The sequence below is a fragment of the Manis pentadactyla genome, chromosome 12 (genome assembly GCF_030020395.1).
Source record: "Manis pentadactyla isolate mManPen7 chromosome 12, mManPen7.hap1, whole genome shotgun sequence".
Classification (NCBI taxonomy): Eukaryota; Metazoa; Chordata; class Mammalia; order Pholidota; family Manidae; genus Manis; species Manis pentadactyla.
Genome location: NC_080030.1, coordinates 20,601,928 through 20,628,485, shown reverse-complemented (window position 1 = coordinate 20,628,485; position 26,558 = coordinate 20,601,928). Strand labels below are relative to the sequence as shown.

At 45.8% G+C, this 26,558-nt stretch overlaps 1 protein-coding gene and 1 long non-coding RNA gene across 2 annotated transcripts in view; one reads left to right on the top strand and one right to left on the bottom strand.

Moving 5' to 3' along the window:
* Positions 1–8,910, bottom strand: part of ABCB10 (ATP binding cassette subfamily B member 10) — a 33,715-nt gene extending 24,805 nt beyond the window's left edge. Inside the window, exons 1-2 of the mRNA XM_036904623.2 lie at positions 8,404–8,910; positions 567–767 (exon numbers count right to left, since the gene is read on the bottom strand). Of these exons, the coding sequence (XP_036760518.2) occupies positions 567–767; positions 8,404–8,827 (625 nt within the window). The 5' untranslated portion in view covers positions 8,828–8,910. The remainder of the gene's footprint in view (positions 1–566; positions 768–8,403) is intronic.
* Positions 8,911–9,105: 195 nt separating this feature from the next.
* On the top strand, positions 9,106–11,358 carry LOC130680103 (uncharacterized). Its single transcript, XR_008993133.1, has 2 exons — positions 9,106–9,268; positions 10,496–11,358. It is a non-coding gene; the product is annotated as an uncharacterized LOC130680103 (long non-coding RNA).
* The last annotated feature ends 15,200 nt before the right edge of the window (positions 11,359–26,558 follow it).

The window sequence follows — 26,558 nt, the reverse complement described above, 5'->3', positions numbered from 1 at the left end:
ATCACAGAGATGCTCTACTGCTTCAACTTGCCAAAGGCTTATTTTTTATTTTGTTCATCCTTGGAAATCCTTTTCTGTGTCTGTATATACTTCTCTATCTCACTTAATTGTCTACAAGTATTTTATTAGCTGAATGGTGGGCAACCGACTTACAGCCGGGCATCCCGGGCTGTCATTGTTGCTGTCACCAGCCTGTCAACACCAGCCCTTATCACAGAAATACCATAAAAACGCCACCCCAGCTCCTGCTGAAGGGAAAGCATAAGCGTGGAGCACAAAAGCAGCTTCCCCGGCTCCCTGAGCAAGCCGCTCCTGACCCAGGGCTGCTCTCAAACCTCCCAGGGGTCAGGGAGGCTGCCTCCCTCGGGGCTCAACGCCAGCTCACGGGCAGAGCCAGTCGAGAAGATGGAACCTGACCTTCCTAGCTGCAACATCTGGCCAGAGGCCGGGCTGTCCCAGTAGAATGCGATGCTAGGGAGAGAGGGACAGACAGGGGCCTGGAGCACATGCGGCTGGAGGCCCGGACAAAGCCACAACTGCCCCATCTGCAGGCCGGGACCTTTTACCTGAAGTCTGCATGAGGTAGACGCGAACGGCGTTGGCAGCAGCCCCGCACAGGAACACGCCGCCAAGCGCCAGGCAGAGGCGGGTCAGGCTGTATCTGCAGTCCATGGTGGGCTGTGTGTAGATGACATCGACTATCCTCCCCAGGAAGAAGGGCGCAGACATGGTGATGACGCTGGACACAGCTAGAAACCCGACTGCGGCTGGAAAACACAAGCAGCTGTCAGGTCCCCTGGTGCTTCTGCAAAGGGGCAGGTGCTGAGCTCACCAAGCTTGGCTTCCAAGTGAACTTCCCCGAGCGCGGGCTGCCCTCCTGTGGTGGGAGGGTGCTCCCTTTAGCTCCCAGCCCCCTCACCTAAAGGGAGACCCAAACAGGTTCTAGGGCCAGAATCCATAGGGTGGATATAGGGAGGACTGATCACTGCCAAGAATCCAGATCAAACGCCTTTTGCTTTACTCTGGTCTGATTATCTCTTCCCTGCCAGGAATCACTGAGAGCTAACTACGAGGATCATTCTCGCCTCCATCCTGCCTCTTGTTGTGGGAGTTTATCTCAGATGGCACTTTTTGTGCATTCATGCTATGCACTGTTATTCCTCGGCATGTCACTGTATCTTAGCTGAAGATAAAACTATGCAGGTAAAACTCTTGATAAGGTCTAATATTTCAGAACACTTTAAAGGACCTTTGGAAAGCAGAGATGGGCATCACATGATACATGGGAGATGTTCCCTCTTAATATCATTGCCTTAATAAAGCACCAGAATATCAACATGATATGAAAATAGATTAGAACACAATTGTTCACACACTTAGGGGACAGAATCTTGTCAGAAAAGGAACTACTAAGAAAATCCAGTCAGGAACAACTACTCTGACAGATCACTGCATTTTGTGGAATAAGAGGAATGCAAATTCACACTACAGAGATATACGATTTTTCATCTATTGGATTGGCAGTGATCAAAGAGTTTGGTAACACAAGGTTGATAAAGCTCTGAAAAAGAGGCATTCATGCTCTTAGTGGGTGTGAAAATTGGTATAACAGCAATACAGAATGATGTCCACGTATGGGTCAAAATGTAAATGCACATTCCCTTTGACCCAGCAACTCTACCTCTAAGATTTTAACTTACAGGTACACTCCTATGTGTGTTTTCAAAAAACGTACTTTCGAGGATATGTATGACAGCGTGGCTTATACCAGCAAAAGATTCAAAATATGCTAAACGTCCATCAGTAGGGAACGGGTTAAATCAATTATGGAGCATTTATTTTATAAACATTATGAGTCATTACGAAGAATGAGTGACTCTACAGGTAACAACATGAGGCAATCCACCAAGATAGAGCATTAGCGAAAAAAGCCCGGGACTCAAATGTTAGCATTTGTGGGGCCTTTCTGCTTGCTGGTTTTCAAGTTCACATACGCACAGAACATTTCCAGAGACTAACAAGAAAAGAGGTTGCAGAGGTTCCTTGTGGAGAGTGGTCCCGGTGACTGGGGGGAGGGTCATGCTGCTGTGCACCTTTTATATCGGATCCTATTAGGAACCCAGCTAGTGCCACCGTCAGAGTCCAAGACACATGCGGACTGAGCCCCAGGAGATGGAGCTCTCAACACACTGCAAACAGCAGTGGCTTCTCTGTGTTTTGCATGATGCTAACACACCAGTTAAAGGTATTACTTTTATGCAACCTTACTAAAAAGAGTATAGAGCAAACTCAGTCCACCTGGACATCTGGGTGGCAAACAGAACTCTAGGAGAAACAGAGCCTTTTAAGCAGGGAACATTTCACACAGTCACTCTCTCCCTCCTTGAGGTAGCCTCATATCCTTTTCTCTGCAAGGCCTGCTCTGACAAACTTATTTAAAATGCAGATGCCAACACGGCTTTACTTCACTCCATCCTCATTCTTCCTCTTGCACGTCCCACCTCCTGGCATCCTAAACGTTTCCCTCATTTACTGTCTGTATTTCCGTTAGGACATGGAATATTTTTGTCTGTTGTGTTCCCTGTTTTCCTACTGCTTAAAGGGACAGGCATAGTAAAAGCCCAATAAATACCTGTTGACTGGATGAGCAAATAAACTGAACTTTGGCAAAGGAGGCATAAAGGTGTGTCAGATGAAAGTACTGAAGGACTCAGCCTAAACAGGAACCTAAGATCTGGCCCACACAGAAACAACTACTTTGCATGAGCCAGAAACTTCCAAGCCCCTGGCCTAAAACCCTGTAATTACAATTTCACTGAATAATGTGAAGCTGGCCAAGGACCACTTCATTCTGATGTAAGACCTGGGGTCTTGTTTTAAAATGTCATGCGCCTGCCAACAATCTCAAGAGGGACTGGAGGCCCAAAGGGCAGGAGGCACGTCTAACCTGGGGTTCTCTACACGATCATAATGAATGGGCACACTCCAGAAACAGGGGTCCTGGCGATGGAGGGATTAACCCAAAAAGATTTTTTTCACCTTCGATCATCACTAGTTTCTCTGGTCTGTTCTTCGGCCTTGGACAGTACTTCCAAGAGTGTACTACATGTGAGGTGCCAGAAGGGTCCTGCTCTCTCTCCCTCCCTCCCTCCCTTCTCCAGTTTCCCAATTCAAAGTTCCGATGCCAAAATAAGACTCTGCATTTCATGAATGAAATGCCCCCATGGTTTTGACTCTGAACACTAGTTCTGACACAGTAATGCTATGATTGCAAAGGGGAAGGGATTGAGGTGAACTGAAACTCATGCCAGGATATCCCCCCCTTTTTCCTTTTAATTTAAAAAAAAAGGTTATCAGCTTGATGTTTTATTGCCATTGGCCTCTTCTGCAAGCCGAATGTACAGAAAAGTAAAATAAAAGATTTTTTAGCTTTTGGTTAGCTGGGTTCTTGTTAGGGTTTTACTCCCTCTTTGACATTACTAAGTCACTTAGACTCACACCATAACTACCATTTCAAATTCCTCCCTAAACCCAACATGCTGGCTACATTGCAATATTTCTGAAATTCTTCTCTGACTTTTCTCCATAGGTAAGCCTCTTGTTTGCTGTTATCGTTGCCTGGTGGGCCCCCAGCAACTGTTATCTCTCTCTTAGCAGATGTCTTCAAGTATCTTTCTATTACCCTCGTTCTACTGAATCATGGCAAAGAGAAGGGAAAGAAAACCTGAAATGCAGATTACTGGTAGAAGCACTGCAGCAGACAGCTCACGGAAGCACAGAGGTTTGGGGTGGGCAAAGGAAGCTGCACAGCATGCCCACCACCTGCTGGACATGGGATCTTTCAATGATCCATTGGACCTTAGGCAGGTACAGCTACCCCACTGCCATTCGAGGTCCACAGAAGCAGCGCCAGGATGAGTCTCCACCAGTGTCTGAAGCACTGATATGTATTATCTCCTCAGTCCTCCCAACAACCCTCTTATCATCCTCGTTTTCTCGGAAAGGAAGCTCAAGCACATAGAGGTGAGAGAGGCTACCAGCTCACTTAGTGCAGAACCACATTCTGAAACAAGCCTGTCCTCCTCATCTTCCCATATTCCAGGGACAGAAAACAACATGGGCCAAGCCCAGGGCTTAGGGCGGACCAGGGAGCACGAAGGCCACAGGACGAGCTGGACAGGGACCTCACGGTGCAGAGGAAGAAGCACTGAGATGAAGCGGAGGGGTAGCAGGTGCTAGACCATGAAGTCCAATAGGGACTTTGCAGCAAGGCAGGCTGAACCAGACTTTTAGGTTGGGAGTGAGAGTCAGATTTGCATTTTAAATAATCCCCTCTGGCTGCAGAGCAAAAGGAGAAGGCTGGAGGCCAGCAGGACTGTAGACAGGACAGCTGGCAGTTCCACTGCTCCGGGCCGAGGTGGTGGTGAAGTCCTGGCTGGTGCAGAGGGGACAGGAGAGTGCCAAGGACCGGAGATATTTTTAGGAACCAGACTCTACATGACCTGAGGACTGGCTGGATTTGGGGAGTATGTTTAGAGGGCTGGTTCTGAAGTTGGGACAAGTCGGTGCCCAAGCTCTGCCGTCTCACTGTTTGACTCCAAGCGAGTCAATCTCTCTGTGACTCAGTTTCTTCATCTGCAAAATGGCAATAAAAACAATGCCCGCCTCGTGGAAATGTTCTCAGGAGTTTAAGTTGAATATGGAGACATAAAGCATCTGGCACAGTGAGCAGGATCTGGTAGGTAATAAATATTAGCCATGACTTTTATCAGTGTTGCCATTGCAAGGAGTCAAGAACGACTGCGTCTCTGGCTTCAGCAAGTGGCTCACGCAGCCATCCCAGTCTCTGAAAAGGAACAGAGAAGGAAGGGCAGCTTCGGGGGGGAAGGTAACTTTGGTTGTCAGATATTTGAGTGTTCAGATGTCTGGGGACATTCCTGTGGCTGCAGGTAGGTGTCAGAGGGACACAAGGAGAGGATACATACAGCCTAGAGGCTGAGGAGCGGGCATCAGAGCTGGACGGGGACAGAATGAACAAGACGGCTGACACATCTGCAGGGAGCAGCGCTTAGGAGACCTCAGGCCCACGGAGTAGTCTGCAGAACACACCCTGAGCGCTGCACAGCTGATGCAAGGCCAGACTGTTGGCATGTGCTACAGAGATGAGCGTCTGTGCCACGTGAACAGGGGGGCCTGCCTGTACCTCCAGGGCTTGCTGTCCTGTAGACATAAGCTGGGAGCATCCAGTAATTTAAAATTGTTGCCACATTAAAGAGAGTAAAAAGGGAGAGGTAAGATTAATAAAAGCCCTTTCAGAATCCGGTGTGTGTTTACACTTGAATCCGTTCTGACTAGCACATTGCACGGCACAGCTATAGAATGGTACTGTTTTCTCTGAAATACTCTATTTCCACAGCAAGCAAGCATCCCTGGCTTCCTGGAGCAGTCTCCGTCAAGGGCTCACCGTGCTGTCCTATCAGTACTGGCCTCATCGACATGGCAGTCCTGACTCAGGCTGCAGGATGCAGCCATTCCAAGCCTCGCCCACCGCCCTCTCTGCACCCACTGGGGTTATCGTTCTGTGCATTCTGGTCACTTCATGGTCTACCTTCATAAAACATAACTACAAGTTCAGCAAAAGCTCCCGGTGAGCATCAGCTTCTAAGAATGGTCCTAATCTCCAGCCACACAAGCTCTTATCAGCAATTTAAATGAAAGGCCCCCTCCCAAAGTCCTCCACAGAGGCCAGGACTAAACCTGTGGGGGTGGAGGAGCAGAGGTGTACTTCCCCCAGTTTCACTTGGAGGCTGCCTGGGAAGTGCGGGGAGGCAGGCTGCCTCTGCGTGCCTGGCCCGCGGGCACAATCTTCAGGCTGGCATCACCCTTACCTCATGGCTTCCTGAGAGCCCACAGCGCTCTCCAGAGACCCAGCTCAATGCACAGAGTCCCTGCCCCTCACTCACTGGTGTGGTTGGAGCCGCGGCAGCCTCTTCTATCTGTCAGGCGCAGTCAGAAGATTTCTGAAAAATTACTGCTTATCCCAGCGGTCCACCAGGGGCTCCTCAGAGAGCTCCTGCATCTTTAAAGACTCCTGGCCATGGTGATAAGATGAAGGATTAGCAATGGAAAAAGGCTGCAGGGCAGCCTCGAAAGCCACAGCTGCAGGAAGAGCACGGTAGATTCCCGCCCTGAGTGACCTGCCAGAGGGAGAGAGGAGTCTATTGGAAAGCGAATGGAAGCAATGCTCAAAACTTGTGTGGCACACACCCGTAAACACTCCGACTGGCACGGCCTGTCTTTAAAGCTTCTGATTCAGTTACTTAAAATTAAGACTTTCTGGTCATTCAGTTCAGTGGCAAACTGCTGAAGACAGAAGAAAATATTGTTGCTCAGGGGAATAGCTGAATTTTTGAAAAAAGGATTTTTGTACTTGTTTTCCTAAAAACATCAGAATTCCTTCTCCTCAAGTCATCAGCTTTGCTGGTCTCTTGATTAAAAAATACATACACACAGACAGACACACTCCTCTCCCTCTCTCTGAGATGTGGCACCATCTGAGGCTGCTCATGAGATACAGGATACAGATTAATGAGGACCCCTGCCCCCCACCCCAATTCCACAAATGCCAATATCCAGACTGGCTTCAATGTACCATATACAATGACTTCGAGAACGCATATTCCTAATGAGGGTTTTCCATCAAATTTCCTCATAACATACAAATCATATTACCTGCTTAAAAAGAAAAAAAAGAGTATACCAACCCTAGACTTATTTCCTCAAATTAAACACTCACAGCTATTCACTTTGGCAGATCAAAATAGCTCCCCTTCTTAAAAGGAAGTACAGCTCATGTTCACGGCTGTCTTCTCAAATACTCGCAGGGCGGGCCTTGCAGGATCAGGGTGTGAGGGTACAGGGACTGTGGCATTGGAGAGGCTGAGCATGGGTGGGCGCCCATAAAGCCTGACACCTAGTATTTCAGGGGCAAAACAAAACTGGATTTCCCTACACTTAGAGTTGCTTATGGGAATGGTGGACATACCCTGTGGAGCTTGGGTCTCTAAATTTAGGCCTCAATCTGGACGTGGTCATACCATCATTTATTCCTTCACCTGAGGAGTGAAGGTGCTCTGAGGCCCTGCTCCGTGCAGTACACACGCTAAGAACCTGAGAGACGAATGGATCATACATGGCCCAGAGCTCCTAATCTCAAAACGTTCTCTTACAAGAGGAAAAGAGCTTTATTTCCATCAAAATCTACAGACAACTGATGGAGCAATGAAATAATTCTCTTCGTACCTCCGGGACGCCAAGAATCCCCCTAAGCTTTAGGAGTCCACTAGAGATGAATGCTCTCAGTCCGCCCGCCCTCCCACACAGCACCCACCTGCCCTGAATCAGTTAGGTCCCTAACCAGCGGGTTTGCAGCAATATGGGAGTGTCACCTGCCTCAGGAGCTGCACCTGGAACCTCACAAGCCCTCTTTCTAAGCCCTCACCACAGTTACAGTGTTCTCTCTAGTCATATGATTATTGCATTAATGTTTCCCCCCCACCGAACTGGAAGCCCAATAAGAGCAGGACCCCTGTTTCTTTCTGCTCAACAGTGTAGCCCCGGGGCCTAGCGCACGAGCAGGGGCTGGATAAACATTTATTAAAGAAAGGAAGATTGAGAGATATCTCAAAAACAGATCTTACAAGGCCCTTGGCATTTAAACATTTCTCCAGTTAGGGCTAAAAATGAGGTGCTATAGAAAATCGTTCTTAAAGCATCCGTTCTGATTTCTTAAAAAATTACTCAATTATGATTTAGCTGGGTTATAAGCTATACAGTTTCTGAAACCTTCTAAAGTTTACAGATCACTTATGTAGCCAGTGTTGATAGTTTTGGAAAGAGGCAGTAACTTCCTGCTTACCAGTCGGGGAGGTAAAAGCACGTGACACGAATCTGAAAGGTTTACATCGTTTTGTGGTCGCATGGCGAAAACGTTGTTGACTGCGCGATAAACTTGCCTAAAGCAAATAATTTTCTAAGGGGTAAGTGCAAAATAATACAAAATAGGTATACTTTTATCTCGAATTAAAATTTCAAGAGTGGGGAAAGCCCCCAGCTCATTCTTAGAATGCTGTCAAAGCCAAATCAGAACTGACCCAAAGTCCAATAATGGGACGCGGGTCCACCGCACAGGGTGCCAAGCTGGAGAAAAGACCGGAGGCACCCGGCGCACAGACCCCGGCGAAGGCGCGGCATCTCTGTGCGCGGCGAGCGCTCCGTGCGGCGCTTCTCGGTAGCAGCCCCCAGGCGAAGAGCCGCCCCGTCCCGTCCCCGCAAGGAGCCCAGGGGGTCCCTACCCCGCCGCGCCCACAGCGCCCGGCGGCCGCAGAGGGGAGGTGGGCGTACCTGCCAGCCTGCGGCTCTCGGGGCGCGCCAGCCCCAGCAGCTTCCGGGCCTCCGAGCGCCGGCCCGCCGCGGGCCGCAGCCGAGAGTTGTTGCTCGAAGCTGCGGCCGCAGGCGCCTCCGGCCCGCGCCGCCAGGCCTCGCCCCCCGCCCGGGCCGCGACCGCGGGGCCGCCGGGGAGCCCGGCGCGCGGGAGCCGGGGCCCGCGGGGCCTGGCGAGCGCCGCGCACCTGTCCGCGCCGGGCGGACGCGTCCACAGCCCCAGCAGCCGCGCCAGGCCCGCCCCACCGCCGGCAACCCCGGCGAGCCCGGGCCCCGCGCCCGGCGGCCGCGCCAGCCCCAAGCCCGGGGACGGTGGCCCGGGCAAGCAGGCGGCCGGGCACCGCCGCGCCAGCAGCCGCAGCGGCCAGGCAGGGGCGCCGTGCATGGCGCCGCGTGCGACCCGCGCCTCAGGCCCCTGCCCAGCGCGCTCCGGCCCGAGCACCCTGCCGGCGCCGCCAGGCGGAGGGCGCAGGGTGCAGGGCGGGGACACAGCGCCGCTCTGGTCCGCGGGCCCCGCCTCCGCCCCCTGCTCGCACCGGCCCCGCCCATCAACCCCTCCCCAGCACTCTCGGCCCCGCCCCCTGCCCGCGCTGGCCCCGCCCATTGACCCCCCCTCACGCTGCCGGCTCCGCCCCCTGCCCCCGTCCCCTCCGCTTGCGCGCGGCCCGGGTCGGGAATCCCCGAGGCTGCTGCGCCTGCGCACGGCCGCGCGGGGCCGATTTTCGCGCTCCCAACGCCCTCCCTCTGGATCTGGCAGGGCTGAGGGGCAGGAGGACCGCACTGTCCGGACGGCGTGACGGGGGAAGCGACTCGCGAACAGTGAGATGTGGGTGATTCTGAGAAAAGAGCCTCCCGAGAGGGGCCGGGGGCCGAGGGGCGCACGCGGGGTGCACCGGCCGTCCGGAGCCGGGGAGGTCCCCGGAAGGCAGCGTTCCGGTGTGGGAGGGTTGGAGGCCCGCCGGGACTGCCCCGGGCACGGGGGTCGCCGTGGGGGCCTCCTGGGCGGGGCGGCGGGGCGGGGGAAGCCGGAGGAGAGGCTGAAATCCGGCCGGGACCACTCCGGGCCCTGGGGACGCCGTTGGGGGGTGTCCTGGGCGGAGCGGGGTAAGCCGGGGAGGGGCTGAAGGCCCGCCGGGACCGCCCCAGGCCCGGTGGGCGTCCTGGCCGGGGCGCCGCAGGGCCCTTGTTTGAGAGTCTTGACGGCGGAAGGAGAGAGGCTTCTGCGGGCTCCTGAGTTATTCACCTCACGAGAGGCGTTTGGCTCAAATTGCAAAATTGACGGATTTGGGGGTGAAAAAAAACACTGATTAAAACAAATATTATACTGCAATATTTTAAAATTCAACATCAATGCCAAAAATTCCACGGTGAGACATGCAGTTTCAAATGGCAGTGTGTGCCCCTGCACTTGAATGATCCTGCCTCTCTACCCCACCCTGATCCCAGTCCTGAAAACCTTACTTGCCAAGTTAGGCAGTCAGCAGCTGGCCTCGTTCGCTGATCTGTTTGTTTGTTTGGCATTAAACTATCTCTTATGATTACTGAGATTTGCTTTAAGGCTCCCTTAAATGTTCTCACCCCCCTCCCCACCAGGAGACTGCCTCACTGAACTCACCTTACTGGGGCCCTGTGAGGTGAGGAGGGCAGTACTCTGTGGGGAAGTAGCTATTGGAAGTAGGTATTGGGTTAAATCGTGCTTTAAAAGTCTTGGGGAAGTGAGCGGGAAGCATGCCATCCTCTAAACACCAATATCTGAGACCTCAGGTGGCACAGAACCCCACTCCCCACCAAAGTTAATCACGACTTAGGTTAGCCATTCACTGGTTCTGGAATGCCAGGTATAGACTGAAATAGACTCCATCGATTTCTGAGTAGGCACGTTCCCTTTGGGAAAGATTTTAAGTGACTTCCGAAAAAAGAGAGAGTGCCTCATATAAGGCATCCTGCTGCCTCCTCTTTGAGCCCAGCCGAATGGATGTCAAAGAATGACATTTTCCCCGTTGGAGAGAAAAATGACAATTTTAAGTCTTACTTTCTGTTTCCCACTTCCCAGAAAACTGTTGCTGCTTGCTCCAAGGGCCAGGGAAGGCGGGACTGGCCTTTGCCCTCTGCCTTTCCCCACGTGACGTCTCCAGGCTTCCCCAGCCAGTGCTCTCTGGGGCCTCAAGTCAACAGAAGAATAACCCGAGTGCAGCTGATTGAAGAGACAAAACTCACTTGTGTGCACTTCTAAAAATCAGTCAGATAATAATCAAAATAGTTATCCCTGACAAAATGTCATGTTAAAAAAAATTCCACCAGCTATCATACAATATATACAATTATTTGTTAATATATACAAGGGTTATTTGTTAATGTAGAATATAAAGAAAATGTCCATGGCACTTAAAAAAAAATTACAGCAGGAGAATGGAGTAGGGAATAAATATTGGCAGAAGAATCACCTGACTTAACAGTCATCACACCAAAATAAAGGGGGTCATGACTAAATGTGTGTGTGTGTAATCACATAGGAAGAGAAGGCCATAGTAATGCAAAGCAATAAATACATATTTACATATGTATAAATGTTTTGTGTATATATAGTATACACAAAGCAATAATATATATTCTACATATGCTACTGTGATCCTCTCTTTCCATTTGAAAATAAGGATAACTTACTGCCTTTATAGAAATTAGGAAAACATTTCTTGGCCCCTGATAAAGGCAAGACATGTTCTAAGGTGTGTTTGAGAAAGAAAGAAGCAAGCCACTTAGATATAAATAGTACAAAATACCACATCAAAGCAAGGAAAGGCTGCACATTAATTCTGAGACAACAAGCAAAAGTTGAAATCCCGCCAGTAGAAAAGGCCCCAGTGGAGGTGTGAGAGAACCAAAGGAGCAATTATGAATAAAGCTGCTAGAAACATCCACGTGCAGGTTTTTGTGCGGACATAAGTTTTCAGCTCCTCTGGGTAAAACAAAAAGTTGCACCATTGCCAGATCATATAGCAAGAGTATGTTTAGTTTTGTAAGAAACTGCCAAACTGTCTTGCAGAATGGCTGTATCGTTTTACACTCCCATAAGCAATGAATACAAGTTCTTACTTCCACATACTCATCAGCATTTGGTGTTAGTGTTTTGGATTTTAGCCATTCTGACAGGTGTGTCACTTCTAGGAATTTAAGTTATGTATCTATATATACTTCCACATATATGGAATGATATATACAAAGATATTTATTGCAGTATTGTTTATAATAGCAAAAGACTGAAAGCTACAGTCTAGCATGACGACATCAGTTAATAACTTAGTGTAGATTCAGGCAGTGGGAGTCCATACAACCTTTAGGAAGGTGAGGAAGCCTTACAAGCACCAACTTGGAATTGTACACCAAGATGTGCAATGAAAAGTGCAGGACTGTGTGTTTAGTATTCTATATTTGTATAAAAAATATATACACACTCACATGCCCTTATCAATTCACAGAATGTCTTTGGAAAGACATACAAGTAAATGGTTGCCTCTGGGGAGAAGTGATGGGATGTAAGGCTATGTGTCCTTTTTTAACTTGGAGTTTTCACCACCAATTCAAAAATAAATTAAAATTATTTACTAAAAATTAAGAAAGTAATAATAACCACCTGTGTAGTAAAAAGAATGAAAAAGAAAAATTTAGATACCAAAGGATTACCTAAAAGAAAAATGTGCATGGCAGTTTCTTTCAAATTTTATAAAACAAATAATCCCACAGTATATAAACTATCGTAAAGCAGAAGAAAAGGTAGACTTATTAATTCATTTTAAGAAATTAATTAACCCTGAAATTTTAAAGATAACCACAAAAACTAAACACAAGTATCAACATATAAATGGAAAATTCTTTATAAAAACAGTAAATCATACCCAAAAGAATAGTACAAGGCCTAAAAAACCATATTATTACTAAACTAACAGGCTAAGAATAGAACTGCCCAATTGCACAATGTAGTGCCCTGATAAAGAACATCTGCAGCAACCCAACTGCTGACATCACACTTAATCATGAGCCACCAGAGACATTCTTACCTAAATTAGAAATACGTTGAAGATGCTGGTCATAACTGCTGTCGTCACACATTGCGCCGGAGGTCCTAGCCAATGGGAGAGCCAAAAATGAGTGAAGAATAGTTACCAGCAAGAAAAAGATAAAATTGTCATCACATGCAAATGATAGTCTTGTCTACCTAAAAAGCCAAAGAGAGTCAAGTGAAAACGGAAGCAATAAGAGAACTCCACAAGGTAGTTGAATCCAAAATTGAGAAAAACAATAGTTTTCCTGTATCTGAAGACAGAATACACTGCAAAAAATAGCACCAAACATTGCAATAAAAATATGAAACACGTAGGAATCAAAAAGGATGTACAAGACTGATGTGAACATAATAACAAAACCATATGGAGAGGGAAATAAGACTCAAAATGAAAAACAAATACTTTCCTGGGTGTGTTGACCTAATAATAGGAACAACAAAATAATATAATTAGTCTCGATATGTACCAAGTTCTATGTTAAGCAATTTATACACATGATCACAAAACTTTTTGAAGGTTTTTTTTGGTTTTGTCTTAAAATAAGTTGTGGCGAGCAGAAGTGAAGCAATTTGCTCAAGATTGCAGTAGGTGGCAGAGTAGGATTTGAGCTCTGGCCACCAGTTCCCAAGGCAAATGCCTAAGAGCAACTTTGGTGTTCTCACATTGTACATGGATCTGACATAATTCCAACTAAACTCCCAAAGTTTTATTTCTAACGTACTGGTGTGTATCTAGGACCTAAGAAAATAAATAACAGAGCCAAGGGGACAATTAAATATGAAGCTTCCTATACCTGCTCCCCAAACCTGTGTGAATTAAAAAACAAACAAATAAAACCACATAAATAACATATCTATAACATAATTGCACACCTCAAATTACCAATAAATAGATAAGTAAACACCAATTTCTACTGGAGCGATCCTTCTAGCTTCTGCTACAAGGCTTTGAACAGAATTGGGGAAGGACGACTCTAGAAAAGCTGGAAAAATAAGACATGAGGGAAAAGGAAGAGTCTGAAATTGCAAGAGAGAAAGATAACTTAAAGATAAAAATATGAAAAAAAAAAAAGCATGCTAGTGGATTGAAACACTGGCAACAGGAAAACAATGTAAAAATGAGCGGGGCTCAAGGTAATCGCCTCAGAAAGGGAAAGGGAGAAGAGAGTTTAAAAACAAGGGAGAAGTATTCTTTGGAGATTTGGCAGTACAGAGAAAAAGAAGAAAGAGGGGGATATTAGATCCTGTGAGAAAAATCAAAGATCATACAATCCATTTCTCCTCCCTTCAAAAAGAAGTCACCTTTAAGTGAATTGCACTTCCCTGCACTGACAGAAGAGGGCCCTCTCGAGCTAACATTCCTGGAACCCAACTCCAACCCACCAACCCTGTTCATAGAATGCATTAAGGTTCCATCAACATCAATAAGTGGAACAAAAGTATTTTAAATAGGAAACAAAAAGAAAACAAAAACATTTCAGCTGATAAAAATTCCTCCCCAAAGAAGGACCACAAAAGAAAAGTGTATGGCAGTGCACAAAATTAAACTGAACATCTCCAAACAAGCATTTGGGATGTGAAAAACACCTTGAATCAGAAATTAACTGAGACCAAAATAGACACAAAATAGGGAGAAAGGAAATGAGTTGATGGAACTCAAGAAAGAAATGGAAGAACATGAAAAATCATCTCAGAAGTGAAGATTAAATGACTAAATTCCCAAGGGAGCATAGTTTCAAATAAAAAATTTAATAAGCAACATTGAAAAAAGGAAAACAATCAAAAGAATTAAAATGAGAATAAGGAAGAACAGACCACAGTAAATGGCTGAAATGGAAGATAGGTAAGAAGGTCCAAAATTATTATAATTGGAGAAGCAAATCCAAACACTAGACCAGAAGTAACATTTAAACCTATAATCAAGAAAATATTACAAAATTTAAAATAATCTCAATCTACTACTGAAGGATTCCCTAGCTACTTGAGAAAACTGATACAGAATGATCAATACTGAGATATATCATAGCAAAATGATTAAGCTTAAAAACTATTCAAAGCCTCAGGCAAAAGGATGGAATGACATAAGGGCATGAGAATTAGCCTTTAGACCTCAGACTTTTCAAAACTAGCATAAAAAGTAAGTGAACTCTGAAGCAGTACTAAGAAAAAGGAAAGAAAAGAAACTCAAGAAAGTGTAAACTAAAGGTTTTATATAACCAGCCAAGTTGTCTATACTTGTTTCTTATGTCTATCATAACAAATTGCCAAAAACTTAGTGGCTTAAAACAATGGGCATTTGTTCTCTCAGCATTCTGGAGGCCCAGGTGTTGGCACCATTGATTTCTTCTGCTGGTTCTGAGGGATGATCTGTTCCATGCCCACCTCTAAGCTGCTGGTGGCTGCTGGCAATTCTTGGCATTCTTTTTCTTGTGGAGGCATGACCCTAATTTTTATCTCATTTTTCACATGGTCTTCACCTCTGTATCTCTGTGTTTAAAATCTCATCCTATCTTTTTTCTATAAGGGTACCAGTCATTGGATTTAGGGTCCATCGTAAATCCGGGGTAATCTCATTCCAAGTTCCTTAATTGTATCTTCAAAGATCACATTTCCAAATAAGTGGATAGTCACAGATACCAGGGATTAGGACTTGAACACCTCTTTTGTGGAATACAATTCAACCCACTACCTTGTCCTTCAAGCATCAAGACTACAGAAAAGTTGTTTTGAACCTGCACAAGCTTAAATACTGAATTTATGAGCTCTTCTTGAGGAGTCTGCTAGAAGATAAACATCAATGAAGAGATTATTAAGAAATCGTTAGCAAAAGGACTGATTGATGGTGAGCATTTACTAATGTTAGTTTAAATTTAAGACCAAAGAAAAGTTGGGAATGAGGATAAAATAGTAACATATAAATGTGACATGTTCTAAGTACAAATTTAAGAAACTAAAATAGGAGAAGGGAGAGAGAAAGAAAAAGAAAAACCCTTTGATTCTTGTGTAGATTACAGATGAGAATCAAAGGGAACAAATACAAATGGACAATTAAAGTAAAAGGGGCCAATATCAGAAAAGATAGAAATCCAAAAGTAAGCTCTAGACTAAAAATGCAGTGTCCTAAATACCCAAAGAAAATTTAAAAACAAGAGAGCAAAGAGAACACATCATGTAGAGAAACACAGTAATGGATTACATACAAAGTAATTTTAACATAAAAGGAATAAACACATGTGAATAGATTTAGTTAACCCATGAAATAAAAAGATTTCCAATGCATTGAACCAAGCAAAAATCCACTATATTCTATATGCAAAAGAAAGGCAAAAAAATAAGGGGATGGAAAATGGAAACAAAATAAGTTCTGCGATCTTGATGGCACAAATGATAGAGTTCAAGCTAAAAAGGCACTGAATGTGAAGAAGTACACATTGCAAAATAAAAGCTGCAGGTGCCCATGATGTATCAGTAACCACTCTTAGGAGGCAAAAAGCACAGGAAATGCAAGGAGAGACAAAAATACATGAACAGTCACACCCTTGAACATGTCAATCTTAGTAGAAGACAAGAATATAGAGACTAAAATAAAAATGTAGGGCATCTAAACAACACAACCAATAAGGTGGATCATTTGGCTGTATGCTGAACTTCATATCCTGATACTAGAGTCTTTATAGCACCATGAAAATACACAAGAAGTATAATCACATGCTGTATCACAAAACAAGCATAAGTAAGTTCCGTTAGACAGAATTATTACAGAACACACACTATGGTTATAATGCGATACAAATAATAATAACAATCAGGAGATGAAGCTTTCATCAGAATGTAAAAAACCTATTAGCACTTGAGTAAAAGGGAAATTAATAAAGAATGATTATAGAACTGAATTAATTATTAATACACTACATATCAAAATCTATAGGATGCATTTAAAGCAGTTTTCATCAGGAAATCAATCTTAAACATTTATGTCAATGTAAGTAAAACAATAAAAATGGCTGAATTAAATTCTTAACTCAAAAAGCTAAAAAAGAACAAAAAAGTAAAGCAAAAGAAAGCACAAGGAAGAAAATAATAAAGATAAAAGCCGAAATTTGTGAGATAAAGCATAGAGAAATAAGTATAATTAATTAAAAGGTACTGGGTTTTGGGAAAATCAATGAAGTATTCAAGCCATTAACTTAGTTGAGGGAATAAAAGGAAGAAAGCCTCCAAATATTCAAAATACAAAAGGACAAGGGGGAAATGTCTTTTGAGAAGACGTTAATAAAACCTTGAGACTATTATACAGACCCTTATACACATAAATTTGGAAACATTGATGAAATAGATAATTTTATAGGAAACTACACTACACTGGAATTTTCTAGAGATAGACCAACAGGCCAATTCCCTAGGAGAGAAAGAAAATTATCAAAAGGAAATTGCCCACAAAAAAAGCAGCAGGCTCAGATGGTTCCACGGAGAAACACTACCAAACCTTTCAAGGCCAAAGAGTCACAATTCTGCATAAATTGTTCCAAGCATAGAAAATGAAAATGAAGAGCGACTTTTACGTTCTTTTTATATAGCCAGTATAACATTGATACCTGTTGCTGTTAAAAATACTAGAAGAACAATTACATACCAATAAAACTTCGGATTATCAAGGCTAAAACACTGTATTTGTTTGCTAGGGCTGCTCTATCAAAATACCACAGATTGGTTGGCTTAAACAACAGAAATGTATTTTCTCACCACTCTAGAGGCTGTAGGTCCGCGATGGAGGTGTCGGCAGGGCTGGTTTCCTCTGGGGCCTGTCTCCTTGACTTGCACACGGCCGCCCTCCCCACGTGCCCCACATGCTTTCCTCAGAAGGCGCGCCTGTGTCCAAATCTTCTCTTACAAGGACACCAGTCATTTTAGATTAGGGTCCACTCTAAAGACCTCACTTTAACTTAATTAATTCCTTAAAAGCTCTATCTCCAAACGCAGTCACATTCTGAGGTACTAGTGGTTAGGACTTCAACATATGAATTTTAGAGGGAAACGATTCAGCCCGTAGCAGATACTAAATAAAACATTAGTAAACAGAATCTAATACCATATTAAGAAAATACTGACTCATGCCCAAATAAAATTAATCCTCAAATGCAAGGTTGGTTCAATAGTTGAAAACACATTAATATAATATACCATACTAACAGATTTAAGGAGGAAAATAATATTATCTCCATTGAATCTGAAAAACATCATTGACAAAATGAAATTCTTATTGCTGGTTTTATACATCATCAAGAAAATAGAAATTGATGGATACTTTCTCAATGTGGGTAACCAGCATCTTACCTAAAGGGGAAATACTAGGGGCATTTTCTATTAAGATCAGGGGCAGAAAAGGATGTTGCTATTTAACATTGTACTGGAGGTATTATACAATGCAGATTAGAAAAGGGAATTGGTTAGAGGCAGAAGAGTGGGTACAAGGAAAAAAAGAAAAAACCCATCTCTCTTGCAGATATGATAGTCTTGCCAGAAAGTCTGAGAATCAATGATAAAGCAAATGTTTCATTAAGGTAGCAAAATGTAGTATCAACATATGAAAATTAAAAACTTTAAGATATACAATAATTACCATTGAGACAATTTTAATATAGAAAATACATTTAGGAATAAAAAATATGTGTTCAAAGTTCATATGAGGATACTTTAAAACACTTATAAAAGACATAAAAATGGCTTTTAAATAAATGGAAATACATCCAGTGTTCTTGGATAGAACAGCTCAGCATCATAAACACACCAGTTCTGTGTAAGTTAATTTCTAAGTGTGATGCAATCTCAAGAAAATGCCAATAACCTTTTTTTATGGAACTAAACAATTTGACACTAACATTTCTATGGAAAAATAAATGTGCAACCGGGAAAACATGACCAAAAAATATGAAAAAGTATTAACCGTACTGGTAATTAAATCCTAATTAAAGCCATTAGATACCAGTCTCTCCCTATTAAATTAATTAATTACATTGACCAGTATTTTTAAAAATACAATATGCAGTGTTATGGAGAATGTAAGGAAACAGCACATTCACACACCTGTTGGTGGAATTCTTAGTTGTACAATCTTTTTGAAGGACTATTTGGTGACATGTTTTAAAAAACTTGAAAAATATACTTTCTTTTAATGGCTTATTTTTAGGACTCAGCATAAAGGATTAGGAACGTGCAGTAACCTGAACGGCCCACAGTTGAAGATTCATAAAATAAATTATGGCACCCCCCGACAAGGGACTATTCTGAGGCCATTAAATCATACAGAAGAATGTTTAGTGAAAAGATAAAAGATTAATGATATACTGTTAAATAAAAAAAGGAAGTAACATCAATAGCATCTTCAGTATGATCCAATTTTGCAAATGAAAACAATGGGCGAAACAGCCGAACGCTGTGCAACGCTCTCTGGGTGGTGGGGTTGCTATAATTTTAATATTTAATTTAGTGATTATTGGTCTTTTCCTACTAGCCTCCAAGAGAAAAAAGGACCCTCTTTTTCTTTTGTCTTTTTAAAATTAATTAATTAATTAATTAAGCTTAATTTTTTATTAAGGTATGATTGATACACTCTTATGAACGATTCACATGGAAAACAATGTGGTTACTACATTTACCCATATTAACAAGTCCCCACCCATACCCCAATGCAGTCACTGTCCATCAGTGCAGCAAGTTGCCACAGATCCACTATGTGCCTTCTCTGTGCTACACTGTTCTCCCCGTGATCCCCCACACCATGTGTACCAAACATAATACCCCTCAGTCCCCTTCTCCCTCCCCACCCACCCTCCCCCACCCTTCCCCTTTGGTAACCACTAGTTCCTTCTTGGAGTCTCTGAGTCTGCTGTTATTTTGTCCCTTCAGTTTTGCTTCGTTGTTATACTCCACAGATGAGGGAAATCATTTGGTGCTTGTCTTTCTCCGCCTGGCTTATTTCACTGAGCATAATGTCCTCCAGCTCCATCCATGTTGTTGCAAATGGTAGTTTTGTTTCTTATGGCCGAATAGTATTCCATTGTATATATGTACCACCTCTTCTTTATCCATTCATCTACAGATGGACCCTTAGGTTGCTTCCATTTCTTGGCTATTGTAAAAAGTGCTGAAAAAGGCCCCTCTTTTAATTAAAAAAAAACATCCTATATTCCTACATTATCCATCTGTGTATCCATACCAATGTTCAAATACCCTACCTAATGAATTATTTGAAATGAAGATGTATATGTTGCATTTTCCTAAAGAGCAGTACTTCATATTTGTCTCAGAGACGATCATGGGAAGGGAGGGTGTGAACTGAATAACTGACTGTTCCGTCTTTGTTTCTGGACAGCCTGAAATGTTCCTCTGGCCTGGTCACTAGGATCGGCACGCCTGTTTACAGACCATGCGCTGCCTTAGTTCTCCTATCTAAAAGATGGACGTGGGAGCAGATTTCCAAAACAGATTCCTTGAAATGTAGTTCCAAGGGATGTCAATGGGCTTATATAGGATCAGTAAAAAAGCTAGTGGTGTATCTGCAACGAAATAAATTTTGGAAACAGTTGTTTATAAAGTATAATTTTCAACAAGTTACAAAGCATGAAGACCTCATTCAAATACAAAACCAAACTACATCAAAGGTTTATTAACTAAGCCATTAATGAAGGAACAGCAGGATGATAAAGCTTGTTCAAGGGACGTTTGAGGAATAAGAGTCTATATGTTAAACTAGGAAAGACTTTTTTTTTACATGTAGATTAAGAGGACTATGTTAGGTAAGAAAATGGTTAATTTCCCAGAGGGCAATAAAGAATTTGGGGGGTTGTCTTTAATAAGACAAATGTCAATTGCTGTACTATCAACTCTCTCCAATTAATCTCCTTAAGAGTTGTAAAATATCTTAATAGCAAGTAGTAAGGCAAACAAAAGTTTTTTTAGGAAGCTTGCTAAAAACTTTGAGCTGGACATTGAAACAATTCCCAGTCATCCCTTTTGCCTGTTTCCAAATTTTGGAAAAAATTTCTTAAAGAAGCATGTTAAGCTAAAGCTGAACAGGTTTCTTTCCTGCTGAATGACTTTGGTTATATGTTAATGTGCACATAACTGGTATGTTAAACGAGCAGTATTTGTGACATACTAGAAATTCCATTTTAGTTTTGTCTCCCACATCCCTTATAAAATATATTGAGTAGAGGTAGTCTTCCCTTGTTCCTGGAAGAAGTCAGGCAGGCACAGGATTTTGTACTTTTCTTAGTAACAGACAGTTCTACTTTGGCACCAAATCTCCCCTCCCCAGTGTGGGTCAGGGCGTGTAGTTTGCTGCCTCCCCATTTCTCTGCCCTCTGCCTCTTCTGTCCCTCCTGTTCCTGCACCCCTACCCCACCGGTTTCTCAGACCCCCTCAAGCGTTGGAAAAAGAGAGGAAGAGAGGGAAATGGACTAGGAAAGCTCTTATTTCATCTCTTGCTGTCAGTCTTCAGACTGGCTTCCATTCTGGGTGGGGCAGATGCCCGGAACTGACTCACTGTGAAATGAGTCACTTGCCTTCTGCTGGGATACAATGGCTCACCAGAGAGTCCTGCTGAGGACTTGGGTTCTCCTCATCAGGCTCATGCATTTCTCTTCCAGGTGCTCACATGTTCCTCCTTCCCAGCCCCAAGGAATCCAACTTTGGCCTCGGCATTCTGCAGCTGGGGCTGTTCTGGTTTTGCAAAATATCTGTCGGATTCCAGACGGACACACGAGAGCTCCCTCTCCCGCGTGACCCACATCTGGGCACGGGACTCGTTAATGCACCTCTGCCCGTAGAAGCTCTGGGAGTGCAGGCTGACGCCAACCTTCACCTGGTGCACCCAGCCCACGCTAGCTTCTGAGGTTGAGTCGGGTGTTGGTCTCCACGGCTCTGACGGCAGGGCATGCATGCCGTATATTAGCAGAGTAAAAAGGTGATGGTGGTGGGGGGGCCATTTTACTATTTTATTAAAGATATGTGATTTACTTTAGAGTTTATAATGATTTATATTGTGCTAAGATATAGAGAAATAATGGTGGTATTTAGAAATTCCTGGTAGATGTCACATTATTTCTTGTATATGCCTAATTATTCAATTCACACATATTCACAACATGGCTAAAACATGTGGGACAACTTTTAGGAAGAGAACTCTATTCAGCAGTTGAGGTGTGAAGAAGGCTGATACAGAGTCTGGAAATAGGGACCTCCTGTGCCCATTGGTAGCTCTGAGACTGACTCAACTGCCTACATTGCTCTGAGGCTAGATTTGCTCATAGAATGGGTACATTACCTCTCACAGTGAGCTTTGACTGAGGTAGCTAGGCCCTCTCAGAAGTGTACACAGCTCATTACTCTAGGATGCAAATCTGTGAATTTGAACAACTCTGTAAATTGCCTTTTAAAATTTCCTATTAGCGTTCAACTTCATAGCTTTAACAGATGATAGTGAAGTCACATTCGAGTATAAAGCATTGCAATGTCAAGATTACAAGTGAGTGTTTGTCCAGCAAGGGTGGCTTAGGGAAGTTTATTCTTTCGGTGAGGGCTGCCAGAGGCTCCTGGGAGGAGGGGAGAAGGATGCAGCAGGTGGATTCACAGTCACAGGGAGACGCAAGGTGAGGTTAAAGCACGATTTTCAACCAATTAAGGGTAGGACTCTCAAGCCAATGTAAAATGAACACATGTCAGAGATGTTATTTGACTTGGTGATGCACAGGGAACCAGTAAGCTGACAAATCTGCTTCAAAGGACAATGGAAGGAATAGAGATTTACCCAGTCGGTCCAGGGAATGCTGGCATGAATTTGCTTGCTAGATATGGAACTGGTTTATGTTGTACAGGGCAAATAGCATTGTGATCTCTGGGGTTACCTTTTCTATCTGACAGAAATCTATGTGCTAAAGTGCTTCACGGTCTCTGGGCTTTAATGAAATAATAAATAATAAAATCAAGCCTGATGCACTTCTCTAGATGACAAAATAATCCTCTTTGTAGACTGAATGGACATGTCACCTACCTCTTAATCTTTTGTGTCAGCTGGGGCCTCTGAGAAGCAGTCACTGAGCACAAGTGGGTTATGGGGGTGGGGGGTAGGTGTTGAATTGTGTCCCAAAAGATGTGTTGAAGTCTGAACCCCAGGTACCTGGGAATGTGACCTTAGTTAACAATAGGGTCTTTCCAGATGTGATTAAGACCTTAATCGAGAAGAGATTATCCTGGGCCCTTAATGTGGTGTGACCAGTGTCCTTGTGAGAGCAGGAGACGCAGGGGAGGAGGCCATGCTGAGGATGGAGGCAGGGACCAGCCACGGAAGGTCACGGATTGCTGGAGCCATCAGAAGCTAGCCGAGAGGCACGGGACGCGCCACCGCCCGGGACCTTCAGAGGGAGTGTGGCTCTGCTGACGGCGTGATTCCAGACTTCAGGCCTCCAGACCGGGAGACAGCGCTTTGCTGTTGTGTCAAGCTGCCCAGCCTGCGGCCCTCTGTCATGGCAGAGAACTAGCATGGGGGAAAAGCCAGTCAAAGATGTAGCGGAGCAGGCAAGATGCAGCAGTGAAAGCTGGGCCCTGTGGGGCAGGAGGAGGGAAGCAGGCCGGGCGGGGGAGCGTTGGACAAGGATGTAAATCTGGGGAAGTCTGCGTCATCTCAGTGGGAGCTCCAGGCCAAGGTGGTCAGTTAGAGAAGTCTCACTTTGGGCCCACAGGGTGGGGGTCAGGCATTAGCTGGGCCCCCCCACCTGGGGACGGCTCAGCCTCAGGGTCACTGCCTCTGACTCCCTGCCGACAGCGAAGGGCAGGTGCCTCCCGGGAGTGGGCCCGCCTGCCGCACCCCAGGCTCCGCTTGACGTTTTGCTTGGGAAGCAGCAACTCCAGGGCCCACCCCAGAGGGGCGACTGAGACAAGGGCTCATGGAGCCGACTTACCACTGTCGGTCTCAGCGCCACGGCTGATACGCTCCAGCCGCCTCCAGCGCTCTCTGTTCCGAGTGCCTCTTGCCTCCCGCTGTTGCTTCTGCTCATCCGGGGGGCTGACTTGGTGGTGCGACCCCACCCCCCACCCCACCAGCCTTCGTTTCCAAGCGGTCTGATCCTCTGGTATCCTTATGCTTCTCAGGTCAAGGACCATTCACCGTCACAGGTGGGAATGAGGATCCACAGGTGACCCCATGGGCCCCCCAGTGACGGCTGCACCCCGGACGTGCAGCAGCTCCGCCCACTGCCAGGATGGGGATGCATCTCCTTGCTGTCGGGGTTCCTGGACACACAGCATACAAAGCGCCCAGGCAGCAGCCACGGCCTGCAGGCCAGGGGGAGCTTTGCTGTGTCTGTGGCGAGGGTGTGCCCCTTTCGGGACGTCCGACTCTGCAGAGCGCGGAGGAGGAGGGTGGGGAGCATCATGTCCCCCAGCGGGTGGGGGAGGATGGGGGTAAGCAGGCCACCCCCACCGCTGCCCTTTAGCTTTGAACCCCTGTATTCTTTCCATTTGGAGACACTGCCGTGCAGGGACCTCTGGTTCGGTGCATAAGCCTGGACAACAGCATCTCCCGCTTGCAGAGTGTGGTGTCCAAGCCGAGCAGCCAGCCGCTGGGGTGGGGCCGGGGCTTCAGCGTCTGTCGCACACGCTTCCCGGTGGTGCGGCACCCTGGTCCCTGGCTGCGTGCTGCGGGCGTCGGGTGTGAGCCTCTGAAGGTGGTGCTGGCTGCGGCTCAGTGGGAAGGAAAGGCAGGCCTGCCTGGACTAAGGGTTTATCCCGTGAGGACTCACTGTGGACCCTGCCCTGATGGACAAAGCCCCAGGCTGTAAATTCGCTACTAAGTGGCTGGTTCCATCAAAAGATAGTGGCGCACTGGGTGCTCCCGGGTGTTTCCAGTTGCTGGGAGGTTGGGTAAGTGGGCACATCAGCTTGGGTAAGTGGGAGAACACGTGCTGTCTCTGCTACTATGGCCCGTTCATTTGTGCACCCGTCTTTTTGGGTCTGGGGTGGCTGATGCGAGGGCCCGGCGGAGGCTGTCATTTGTCCATGTGCGGAAGTGGCGCTTCTCCTCAGGGGAGTGCAGTGTGCACCATAGGGATCTCCGCCTTCTGTGTCCACACCCTCCCGGCTGACCCACATTCCTCCATCCCAAACCTCCTTGCCTGTGGGCTTCCGGGTCGCACAGTCAGCCAGCTCACTCTCCGCGGCCTAGATATAGACGTTCCCTGGAGCCGTTTTCCTTCCACACAGCACATGTGCCCACAGGCACGGCTTAGCATGGTGGTGGGGAGGCTTGGTGAGCAAGTCGGAGCCCCAAAATGAATGGTGGTTACCATGTGGCCAAACTCAGGGGGGACCTTGAAAGACAGTGGAAAGGGGGGAATCCTCCCCTTCGCACACAAAGTGATAGAAGAAAACATGATATTTATCTCCAATATAAAACTATGTGGTCTAAAAGCAGTACAAGAATGCTTCAGGAAAATAGTTTGCTGTGCTACTGTTCCGGCTTTGTTTTGGGCTGAATCATCAGATCAGATCATGTATAATGTGACAGAAATAAGAGTTAAGTTTCAGACAAAGCATTGAAATTGCCTGTAAGACTTGATTTGTGGACTGTTTGTTATACATAAGTGAATTTAAGAGAGAAGAGATTTGTTTTTCCTTAATAGGTTAGATCTAGGGCGTTGATGTTCATAGGACTTTCTTGAAGTGTTTGGGCACATTTAGCAGGAACAAAACAAAACAACATAACTCATCAGGCAGGCTGAGCAAATATTGTATTTAACTAGAAGGCGAAAATTTCAGATGCGTGAGTCTCTACTATTCACACGTGTCGTATCTCTGTTAAGTGAAAGATGGAGCCACCAAAGTGTGGAATAGTCAGCCCCACATGCAACAGTCCTGACCACGTCTTCTAGAAGTGGACGCCATCTACAAATATTTAGAGGGCTTAGTTGAAGCAGTGCTCGTAATGGAGTATTTTACATTGTCTTACCATTTCTGGGCCACTCTTACATTATCCTCTTTGAACTTGCAGAATCCTCATGAGTAGACGGGATGCCGTGCAGCACCACCTCACCAATTCGATAGAAATATTTTAGGTATTTGTTTCTCACTAATATGCTCAATCCATCGTATTACTGCTCACACGAATTTCTTGACCTGTGGCACACGCTTACACCAGAAGCGGGCAGTTCTTACGCAAACAAGGCTGACACTCAACCTGTAAAGCAAACATTTCGGTTCAGTGATGTCTGGGTACCTACGGTGAGCACGGCCTCCCCATTCACTGAGAAATGGAGGGACCGTCTCATCTCTGGAACCCAGCACGATGCCTGGCGTGCAGCATGGCTGTATTGTGGTGGCTTTTATTATTGCCCCCACCTCCGCTTCCTCCTTTATCTGTTCCCTGCCTCCCCTCCTCACCCCTAAATGTCCCAGCAACCAGAAAGAACATTGCCGAGAAGAGTCCCTTAATATTTTACAGTAGCTTTGTTTTGCCTTAATGGCGATCAGAACCTAGTGCCCATCCCTGCTGCCCTGTGGGGCTGACCAAACAGAAACCACGCCCTCCTCCCCTAGGGGGTCACCTTCACCAGGTGAAAGGGGCGCAGGGGTGGTGGTGTAGGCTGGCTTAAAGAGCAGCGCCATGGGAACACAGGGCCCTGGGGGAGGATGTCCAAACACAGCGACAAGGAGAAGGAAATGAGCTCTCGGCCTGCTTCCCAAGTTCATTGAAGCATTGCTCGGAGCGCAGCAGGAGGAGAGAGGCAGGTCCTGCGGCAGGTGAGAGGCCCTCGGGCGTCCTTACAACGGCGCCGTTTCGATCTTGCGTGCGTGGGCCCTGCCTGCAAACAGAAGGCCGTTTCAGGACTGCCCAGCTGCAGTCGGCAGGCCCCTGGGTGCTAGGCTGCAGCTGGAAGGCCGCCCGCAGCCGCTCTGCCCTCCTTCTGCGGGGCTCCAGGGGCACAAGGCTGTGGCTGAGCCCATGTGGGCACCACGTGCTGTACCCTGTCCCAGCCAGGTACCTCACCCTGCCACACAGACT